Here is a 12,082-nt window from a genome sequence, read left to right as displayed (position 1 = left end):
CTTGTACCTAAGTTACGGTCAGAGCGAAAAAAGATACGTCCATCACTGCCTCTCAAGTCCTTCACTGTAACGTTCCTCATCTACGAATCTTTCATCCTCGCTCAAATTAATGGGGTAATCGTCACTTTCTCGGTCCGAATCTCTCTCGCTCCATTGTAAACAATGGGGAATTGTGAGGAATACTAGCTCCTGTGACGTCACGCTACTTCCGGTACAGGCAAGGCTTTTTTTTATCAGCGAGCAAAAGTTGCGAACTTTATCGTCGATTTTCTCTACTAAATCCTTTTAGCAAAAATATGGCAATATCGCGAAATGATCAAGTATGACACATAGAATGGATCTGCTATTCCCGTTTAAATAAAAAAAATTCATTTCAGTAGGCCTTTAAACGTGTGGACAATGCTGAAGAAACAAGTCCATGTCAGAAAACCAACACATTTAGCTGAACTGCGCCAATTTTGTCAAGAGGAGTGGTCAAAAATCCAACCAGAAGCTTGCCAGAAGCTTGTGGATGGCTACCAAAAGTGCCTTATTGCAGTGAAACTTGCCAAGGGACAAATATTAACATTGCTGTATTTATACTTTTGACCCAGCAGATTTGCTCACATTTTCAGTAGACCCATAATAAATTCATAAAAGAACCGAACTTCATGAATGTTTTTTGTGACCAACAAGTATGTGCTCCAATCACTCTATCACAAAAAAATGAGTTATAGAAATTATTGGAAACTCAAGACAGCCATGACATTATGTTCTTTACAAGTGTATGTACACTTTTTATCGCGACTGTGTATATATATAAATATATATATATAACATTTAATTTGCATAGAATAAAAAATACACATTAAATCCTTTAATAAAAATATATTTTAATAAAAATTGATGACCAATTGCCCCTTTTTAAATTTAAATATCATTCTTATATTTCAAATGACAGAAAATACTTAATCTTTTGTGAATATTTGTCAATTAAATATGAAATTTCCTTTAAGAAAAGAAAACTCCATAAAATAAAGCGCTTTTGAAAAAAAGAGATTCACTGAGTTTTGTATTTTTAATATAACTATAAATACAAATTATATATATTTTTTACTTTAATAATATTAAATCAATGTGTTTTTAATATGATTGTTGTCTTCGTTTTTGACAATTTAAATATGAAATTTCCATTAAAAAAAGTAAAACTGCATAAAATAAAGCGCTCTAAAAAATAATATGATTGTTGTCTTCGTTTTTGACAATTTAAATATGAAATTTCCATTAAAAAAAGTAAAACTGCATAAAATAAAGCGCTCTAAAAAAAAACCTGACTCACTGAGTTTTATATTTTCAATATTACTATAATACATCTTTATATATATTTTTTTACTTTAATATTGAATCAATTTGTTTTTTTAATTCGATTTTGTCTTAATTTTTTTTTAAATAAACAATCTAATTTGCATAAAATTAAAAAATACACATTCAATTCTTTAATAAAAATATATTTTTTATAAAAAATTCCATGCTTTCTAATGATCCATTGCCACTTTTTAAATTTAAATATGATTCTTGTATTCATTTTAAATGACAGAAAATACTTAGTGGTTGTCAATATTTGTAAATTAAATATGACATTTCCATAAAAAAAAGTAAAACTGCATAAAATAAAGCACTTTAAAAAACAACTGATTCACTGAGAGTTTCATATTTTTAATATAACTATAATAAATGTTTACACATATTTTTTTAACTTTAATATTATTAAATCAATTTGTTTTTTTAATATGATTTTTTTTTTTTTTTTAAATAAACAATCTAATTTGCATAGAATTAAAAAAATACACATTACATTTTTTAATAAAAATATATTATTTGAATAAAAATTCTATGCTTTCTAATGATCCATTGCCACTTTTTAGAAAATGGATGGATGGATAATACATTTTTATATATATTTTTTTTACTTTAACATTAATTCAATTTTTTTTTTAAATATGATTTTTGTCTTCATTTTTTTTTTTAAAGAAACAATGTAATTTGCATAGAATTTAAAAAATACACATGTACAATTCTTTAAAAAAAATAAAAAATTTTAAGAAAAACTCCATGCTTTCTAATATTCATTGGCACTTTAAAAATTAAAATATAATTCTTATATTAATTTGAAATGCCAGAAAATACTTAGTTTGTGAATATTTGTCAATTAAATATAACATTTCTATTAAAAAAGAAAAACTGCATAACATAAAGCGCTTTTTAAAATATTTTTAATATAACTGTAATACATTTATATATATATATTTTTACTTTAATATTAAATCTATTTGTTTTTTTAATACAATTTTTGTCTTCATTTTTGACAGAAACAATAGTTTGCATACAATTTAAAAAATACTTTTATTGTAGTATTTAAAAAAAAAATAAAAAATTTAATAAAAAATCCATGCTTTCCAATGATCCATTGCCCCTTTTTAAATTTAAATATAATTCTTGTATTAATTTCAAATGTGAGAAAATACTTAATATTTTGTGAATATTTGTCAATCAAATATTACATTTTCCCATGTCCGTTGTGTCCTTGGGCAAGACACTTCACCCTTGCTCCTGATGGTTAGCGCCTTGCATGGCAGCTCCCGCCATCAGTGTGTGAATGTGTGTGTGAATGGGTAAATGTGGAAATACTGTCAAAGCGCTTTGAGTACCTTGAAGGTAGAAAAGCGCTATACAAGTATAACCCATTTATCATTTATTAAAAAAAAGAAAAAACTGAAATAAACTAAATCTCTCTTTTTAAAAAAAAAAAAACTAATGCATTGTGACTTTTACTGTTTGTTCACATAAAGTGAAAGTTGCTTTGAGGACAAAAAGGTGCAAGAACTAACTCAGTCCAACAGATGGCGCTGCATATTCAAGACTTCCCGACAGAAATGGTACTATAATTCCAAAGTAGTTGGGAGGACTTTTTAAATGACCCTCAGGCATGTTAGCAAATACCTAAACAACCCAGGGTTAGGCAGGTGTTAGGCAGACAATACACAGGTGTGAGGCAGGTAATACACAGGCGTGAGGCAGGTGTTAGTCCACGTACCCTCAGCATGATGCGATGCTCGATGTTGAGCAGGATCTTCTTCTTCTCCCGGTAGTCTCTGATGAGGGCGTGCAGCGTGTCGCAGTGAGGCACCCAGCCGATCAGGCCTGAGTTGGTGGACAGCGGGATGACGGCGTAGCGCTGGATGCTGAGGGGCGGGAGCAGAAGACACAGGTGAGGCGTGGAGCCACAGAGCGGAGGACCTGAGGCTACCTGAGGTTCTTGCGCAGGGAGGCGGGGTCGTTGGCCAGCAGGGTGTTGACCAGACCAAAGAGCTGCATGACTCTCTCGTCCTGACGCAGATCTTCATGGCCCTTCAGCAGGAACATGAACTCATGGCCGTTGCTGCCTGCAGACAAACAACATGTGGGGGCTACACATTGAAACATGAAAACATGTGGGAGCCACGCACTGAAACATGAAAACAAGTGGGGGGCACACACTGAAACATGAAAACATGTGGGGGCCACGCACTGAAACATGAAAACAAGTGGGGGGCACACACTGAAACATGAAAACATGTGGGGGCCACACACTGAAACATGAAAACATGTGGGGGCCACACACTGAAACATGAAAACATGTGGGGGCCACACACAAACATGTGGGGGCCACACACTGAAACATGAAAACATGTGGCGGCCACACACTGAAACATGTGAGGGCCACACACTGCAACATGAAAACATGTGGGGGCCACACACTGAAACATGAACACATGTGGGGGCCATGCACTGAAACATTAAAACATGTGGCAGCCACACACTGAAAAATGAAAATATGTGGGGGCCACACACTGAAACATGAAAACTTGTGGGGGCCACACACAAACATGAAAACATGTGGGGGACACGCACTGAAACATGAAAACATGTTGGGGACACACACTGAAACATGAACACGTGGGGGCCATGCACTGAAACATGAACACATGTGGGAGCCACACACTGAAACATGAACACATGTGGGGGCCACACACTGAAACATGAAAACATGTGGCGGCCACACACTGAAACATGAACACATGTGGGGGCCACACACTGAAACATGAAAACATGTGGCGGTCACACACTGAAACATGAACACATGTGGGGGCCACACACTGAAACATGAAAACATGTGGCGGCCACACACTGAAACATGTGGGGGCCACACACTGCAACATGAAAACATGTGGGGGCCACTCACTGAAACATGAAAACATGTGGGGGCCACGCACTGAAACATGAAAACATGTGGGGGCCACACACTGAAACATGTGGGGGCCACTCACTGAAACATTACAAAATGTGGCGGCCACACACTGAAACATGAAAATATGTGGGGGCCACACACAAACATGAAAACATGTGGGGGACACACACTGAAACATGAAAACATGTGGGGGTCACACACTGAAACATGAACACGTGGGGGCCACGCACTGAAACATGAAAACATGTGGGGGTCACACACTGAAACATGAACACGTGGGGGCCACGCACTGAAACATGAACACGTGGGGGCCACGCACTGAAACGTGAGCACATGTGGGAGCCACACACTGAAACATGAACACATGTGGGGGCCACACACTGAAACATGAAAACATGTGGCGGCCACACACTGAAACATGAACACATGTGGGGGCCAGATACTGAAACAGGAAAACATGTGGGGGCCACACACTGAAACATGAAAATATGTGGCGGCCACACACTGAAACATGTGGGGGCCACACACTGAAACATGAAAACATGTGGCGGCCACACACTGAAACATGTGGGGGGTCACACACTGCAACATGAAAACATGTGGGGGCCACGCACTGAAACATGAAAACATGTGGGGGCCACACACTGAAACATGTGGGGGCCACTCACTGAAACATTAAAACATGTGGCGGCCACACACTGAAACATGAAAATATGTGGGGGCCACACACAAACATGAAAACATGTGGGGGACACACACTGAAACATGAAAACATGTGGGGGCCACACACAAACATGAAAACGTGTGGGGGCCACACACTGAAACATGAAAACATGTGGGGGCCACGCACTGAAACATGAACACATGTGGGGGCCACACACTGAAACATGAAAACATGAAAACATATGGGGGCCACACACTGAAACATGAACACATGTGGGGGCCACACACTGAAACATGAAAACATGTGGCGGCCACACACTGAAACATGAACACATGTGGGGGCCAGATACTGAAACATGAAAACATGTGGGGGCCACACACTGAAACATGAAAACATGTAGCGGCCACACACTGAAACATGAAAACATGTGGGGGCCACGCACTGAAACATGAAAACATGTGGGGGCCACACACTGAAACATGAAAACATGTGCGGGCCACACACTGAAACATTTCAAAGTTTTCATTTTCCAAACTGGTACAATAGCTCATTCACAGTGGAAGCCATGACCTCGGTCTTTAAGTGACATGTAAACCAGTATGTGTCTGAAGTGTCTTGCTCAAGGACACAAGGGCAGTGACCAGGGGCCGTACTTATCAAGCTTCTTAGAGTGCCATTTTACACTTAAGTCCTGAGAATTTGCGAAATTTAGTCCTACTCTCAAACTTAAGAATAAAAGCTTTTTATCAACGTTCTTAAGTCTAAGAATCACTCCTACTCTCCACGATATTTAAGAGACCTTCAGAGGTGTCTTAAGTGGTTAGGAGTTGCCAGCAGGGGATGGCACTGAGGCGAGAGAGACGTGCGCGAACGTTCAGGGAGCGGAACGATGTCCTGGATTTGTTTGATGACGAGCAGCTGATCAAACGGTATCGTTTAGACAGAGCAGGTATTATTTTTGTCACAGATTTAATACTTTTCGATTCCATGTTGATTTCTGCATGTGGCTGCAGTGGGCTAGTATATATAGAGCCACCCACACCAGTTTCAAATTAGTTGCCTAATTAATGAATTGGAAAGAAAATGTTATGACAGTAGCGTATGTGTGTGGCCGTGAGGTGAGTGACGTCAGTGAGTGTGTGGGCGATAGAAGAGAGGGAGCGGTAGCGTGAGTGCCGGCGGGGACTAGTTTGTTTTGTATTATTTTGTAGTTTATTGTCAAAATATACACTCCCATTGTCCACTTAAATATTTACAAGATATTTCTTTATTCTTAGACAACGGATTCCCTTCCGTGATTGGTCATTTCTATGGACACAGAAATGACGTCACCTAAAATTCCGTTTACGGCACATAGTAATGTCGTAATTCAGCTCTGAGTGTGACACTTAAGATTCAGTCCTACACTTCGCTGAAAGTGTGAGTAAGACGCTTGATAACTAACTTTTAAGTGCAGCTTTCAGCGAAGAATTTATTTACTCTTAAGTCAACTCTTAGCAGACTTCTTAGGAGTAATTCTAAGAAGCTTGATAAGTACGGCCCCAGATCTATTTGTTCATTATAAGTTTTGTTTTAAGCTCTTTTTGTTAAAGAAAACCTTGTTTTTTTATGGAAAAAACACAAAATATGCAACATTTTCCCAAATATTTTTAGAGGTATATTGAAATATTTGATGTGAAGTAATTAAATATGTCAATAATTCATAACATTGATTTTGATTCATTATTATTTTTTAGCAATGACAGTTTTTTTTCTTAAGTCCCACTAAAATTCTCGGGGATCCAAAAGGGTCCCACTCATAGAAGTGTTAAAAATAAATCCTACAATATTTAAGTTGTTTTTACTTTCAACAAGTATATCTATGTCAACTTCAGATCTATTTGTCCATTATAAGTTTTGTTTTAAGCTCTTTTTGTTAAAGAAAACCTTGTTTTTTATGGCAAAAACACAAAATATGCAACATTTTCCCAAATATTTTTAGAATATTTGATGTGAAGTAATTCAATATGTGACAAACATTGATTTTGATTCATTATTATTTTTTTAGCAATGGCAGTTTTGTTTTTAAGTCCCACTAAAATTCTCGGGGATCCAAAAAGGTCCCACTCATCAAAGTGTTGAAAATAAGTCGTACATTTATATTTACTTTCAACACTTGAATCTCTAAATCAACTTCAGAACTAGCCATGGATTACAAGTTTTTATTTTTTCATGTTTTTGTTTGTTTGTTTAATACAAATTTTTTTATGGCAAACACAAAATATTTTCCCCAAAAATATATATCAAATTGGGATATTTGATGTGAATTAATTGGAGCCTTAAATAAGTCAATAATTCATAACAACATTAATTTTGATTCATTATTATTTTTTGAGTAATGACAGTTTTAAAGAAAAAGAATCCCACTAAAATTCTCAGGGATCCAAAAAGTTCCACTAATAAGTCTTACAAATAAATCATACAATATTTAAATTGTTTTTACTTTCAACATGCAAATTTTTGTCGATTCTTAATTTTTTTTTAAAACATGTTGTGTACCTTTCTGTTAAAGAAAACCCCGGTTTTTTGTAATGGTAAAACAGAAAATATGCAAAACTTTTCCACAAAATATATTTCAAAGTGTAATATTTGATGTGAAGTAATTGGAGCCTTAAATATGTCAATAATTCATAACAAAATAGAATTTGATTCATTATTATTTTTTGAGCAATGACAGTTTTTTAAAAAAATTCCCACTAAAATTCCTGGGGGTTCAAAAAGGTCCCACTCATAAAAGTGTTAAAAAGTATTTTATTTTTTATTAACTTTGAACACTTAAATCTCTAGATCAACTTCAGATTTATTTGTCGATTATAAGTTTTTAAAACATTTTTTATTGCTTTATGCTGTTTTTTTGATCAAGAAAACACAAAATATGCCAAATTTTCCTCAAATTTTTTTAGGTGCAATATTTGATGTGAAGTAATTGGAGCCTTAAATATGTCAATAATTCATAACATTCATTCATTATTATTTTTTGAGCAATGACAGTTTTATTTTTTTTAAGTCCCACTAAAATTCCTGGGGGTCCAAAAAGGTCCCACTCATAAAAGTGTTGCAAAAAAGTTTTTTTTTTTTTTTTAATTAACATTGAACACTTCAATCTCTAGATCAACTTCAGATTTATTTGTCGATTACATTTTTTTAAACATTTTTTTTTATCGCTTTATGCTCTTTTTTTGATCAAGAAAACACAAAATATGCTAAATTTTCCTCAAATTTTTTTAGGTGTCATTTTTCATGTGAAGTAATTGGAGCCTTAAAAAATTTCAATAATTCATAACAACATTGATTTTGGTGCGTTATAATTTTTTCTAGCAATTACAGGTTTTTTTTAAGTCCCACTAAAATTCCTGTGGATCCAAAAGGGTCCCACTCATAAAAGTGTTAAAAATAAGCTATTAATTTTGTTTTTTGACTTTCAACACTTGAATCTCTAGATCAACTTCAGATCTATCCATCATTATAGGTTTTTATTATTTTGTTGTTTTATGCCCTTTTTGTCAAAGAAAACTATGTTTTTTATATATCAAAAATATTTTAAAATGTAATATTTGATGTGAAGTAATTGTAGAATTGAAAAGGTCATTCATTCATTACAACATTGATTTTGATTCATTATTATTTTTTGAGTAATGACAGATTTAAAGAAAAAAAATCCCACTAAAATTCTCAGGGATCCAAAAAGCTCCACTCATAAGTCTTACAAATACAAACCCCGTTTCCATAAGAGTTGGGAAATTGTGTTAGATGTAAATATAAACGGAATACAATGATTTGCAAATCATTTTCAACCCATATTCAGTTGAATATGCTACAAAGACAACATATTTGATGTTCAAACTGATAAACATATATTTTTTTGCAAATAATCATTAACTTTAGAATTTGATGCAAGCAACAAGTGACAAATAAGTTGGGAAAGGTGGCAATAAATACTGATAAAGTTGAGGAATGCTCATCAAACACTTATTTGGAACACCCCACAGGTGTGCAGGCTAATTGGGAACAGGTGGGTGCCATGATTGGGTATAAAAACAGCTTCCCCAAAAATTCTCTGTCTTTCACAAGAAAGGATGGGGCGAGGTACACCCCTTTGTCCACAACTGCGTGAGCAAATAGTCAAACAGTTTAAGAACAACGTTTCTCAAAGTGCAATTGCAAAACATTTAGGGATTTCAACATCTACTGTCCATAATATCATCAAAAGGTTCACAGAATCTGGAGAAATCACTGCACGTAAGCGGCATGGCCGGAAACCAACATTGAATGACCGTGACCTTCGATCCCTCAGACGGCACTGTATCAAAAACCGACTTAAGGATATCACCACATGGGCTCAGGAACACTTCAGAAAACCACTGTCACTAAATACAGTTGGTCGCTACATCTGTAAGTGCAAGTTAAAGCTCTACTATGCAAAGCGAAAGCCATTTATCAACAACATCCAGAAACTCCACCGGCTTCTCTGGGCCCGAGATCATCTAAGATGGACTCATGCAAAGTGGAAAAGTGTTCTGTGGTCTGACGAGTCCACATTTCAAATTGTTTTTGGAAATATTCGACATTGTGTCATCCGGACCAAAGGGGAAGCGAACCATCCAGACTGTTATCGACGCAAAGTTCAAAAGCCAGCATCTGTGATGGTATGGGGGTGCTTTAGTGCCCAAGACATGGGTAAATTAAACATCTGTGAAGGCACCATTAATGCTGAAAGGTACATACAGGTTTTGGAACAACATATGCTGCCATCTAAGCGCCGTCTTTTTCATGGACGCCCCTGCTTATTTCAGCAAGACAATGCCAAGCCACATTCAGCACGTGTTACAACAGCATGGCTTCGTAAAAAAAGAGTGCGGGTACTTTCCTGGCCCGCCTGCAGTCCAGACCTGTCTCCCATCGAAAATGTGTGGCGCATTATGAAGCGTAAAATACGACAGCGGAGACCCCGGACTGTTGAACAACTGAAGCTCTACATAAAACAAGAATGGGAAATAATTCCACTTTCAAAGCTTCAACAATTAGTTTCCTCAGTTCCCAATCGTTTATTGAGTGTTGTTAAAAGAAAAGGTGATGTAACACAGTGGTGAACATGCCCTTTCCCAACTACTTTGGCACGTGTTGCAGCCATGAAATTCTAAGTTAATTATTTTTTGCAAAAAAAAAAAAAAAGTTTATGAGTTTGAACATCAAATATCTTGTCTTTGTAGTGCATTCAATTGAATATGGGTTGAAAAGGATTTGCAAATCATTGTATTCCGTTTATATTTACATCTAACACAATTTCCCAACTCATATGGAAACAGGGTTTGTAAATCGAACAGTATATAAATTGTTTTTACTTTCAACATGCACATTTTTGTCAATTCTAATTATTGTTGTGTACCCTTTTTGTTAAATAAAACCCATTTTTTTAATGGTTAAACACAAAGTCTTACTAAAATTCTTGGGGGTCCAAAAAGGTCCCACTCATAAAAGTGTTAAAAAAAAGTATTTTTTTATGTTTTTATTAACTTTGAACACTTACATCTCTAGGGCAACTTCAGATTTATTTGTTGATTATAAGTTGTTGTTTTTTTAATTTTGTATCGCTCTATGCTCTTTTTTTGATCAAGAAAACACAAAATATGCCAAATTTTCCTCAAATTATTTTTATGTGTAATATTTGATGTGAAGTAATTGGAGCCTTAAAAAATGTCAACAATTCATAACAACGTTGATTTTGATGCGTTATTATTTTTTAGCAATTACAGTTTTTTTTAAGTCCCACTAAAATTCCTGGGGATCCAAAAGGGTCCCACTCATAAAAGTGTTAAAAAAAAGCCATTCATTTTTTTTTTACTTTCAACATCTAAATATCTCGATCAACTTCAGATCCATCCATCATTATAGGTTTTTATTATTTTTTGGTTTTATGCCCTTTTTGTCAAAGAAAACTATGTTTATTATATAGCAAAAATATTTTAAAATGTAATATTTGATGTAAAGTAATTGGAGAATTGAAAAGGTCATTAATTTATTACAACATTGATTTTGATTCATTATTATTTTTTGAGTAATGACAGATTTAAAGAAAACAAATCCCACTAAAATTCTCAGGGATCCAAAAAGCTCCAATCATAAGTCTTACAAATAAATCATACAATATATAAATTGTTTATACTTTCAACATGCACATTTTTGTCAATTCTAATTATTATTTTTTTAATGTTGTGGACCCTCTTTGTTAAATAAAACCAAGTTTTTATGGTAAAACACAAAATATGCAACATTTTAACAATATAAACAATATAGATTTTGATTCATTATTATTTTTTCAGCAACGACAGTTTTTTTTTAGAAGTCCCACTAAAATTCTTAGGGGTCCAAAAAGGTCCCACTCATGAAAGTGTTAAAAAAAAAAAAGTATTTTTTAATGTTTTTATTAACTTTGAACACTTACATCTCTAGAGCAACTTCAGATTTATTTGTCGATTATAAGTTTTTTTAAAACATTTTTTTTATCGCTTTATGCTCTTTTTTTGATCACGAAAACACAAAATATGCCACATTATCCTCCAATTTTTTTAGATGTAATATTTGATGTGAAGTAATTGGAGCCTTAAAAAATGTCAACAATTCATAACAACGTTGATTTTGATGCGTTGTAATTTTTTTTAGCAATTAGTTTTTTTTTTTAAGTCCCACTAAAATTCCTGGGGATCCAAAAGGGTCCCACTCATAAAAGTGTTAAAAATAAGCCATTAATTTTTTTTTTTTTACTTTCAACATCTAAATATCTCGATCAACTTCAGATCTATCCATCATTATAGGTTTTTATTATTTTTTGGTTTTATGCCCTTTTTGTGAAAGAAAACTATGTTTTTAATATAGCACAAATATTTTAAAATGTTAAATTTGGTGTAAAGTAATTGGAGACTTGAATAAGTCATTAATTCATTACAACATTGATTTTGATTCATTATTATTTTTTGAGTAATGACAGTTTTAAAGAAAAAAAAACTCTGGCAGTAAACGAGCAGGTGACAGGTGACGTGTTGCTTCAGAGCATGTGTGATGAATTGCCTTTCACCTTGTACAGCGTCTGAAATGGACTTATGCTGACTTTAAGT

The 12,082-nt window shown here is 34.4% G+C and overlaps 1 protein-coding gene across 1 annotated transcript in view; it reads right to left on the bottom strand.

Moving 5' to 3' along the window:
* The window catches only part of LOC133656329 (serine/threonine-protein kinase mTOR-like), a 274,420-nt gene that overhangs the window by 49,610 nt on the left and 212,728 nt on the right, over positions 1-12,082 (bottom strand). Inside the window, exons 29-30 of the mRNA XM_062057364.1 lie at positions 3,287-3,422; positions 3,074-3,221 (exon numbers count right to left, since the gene is read on the bottom strand). Coding sequence (XP_061913348.1) covers positions 3,074-3,221; positions 3,287-3,422 — 284 coding nt within the window. The remainder of the gene's footprint in view (positions 1-3,073; positions 3,222-3,286; positions 3,423-12,082) is intronic.

This window comes from Entelurus aequoreus, linkage group LG01, assembly GCF_033978785.1.
Source record: "Entelurus aequoreus isolate RoL-2023_Sb linkage group LG01, RoL_Eaeq_v1.1, whole genome shotgun sequence".
NCBI lineage: Eukaryota > Metazoa > Chordata > Actinopteri > Syngnathiformes > Syngnathidae > Entelurus > Entelurus aequoreus.
This window is presented reverse-complemented; position numbering and strand designations above follow the sequence as displayed.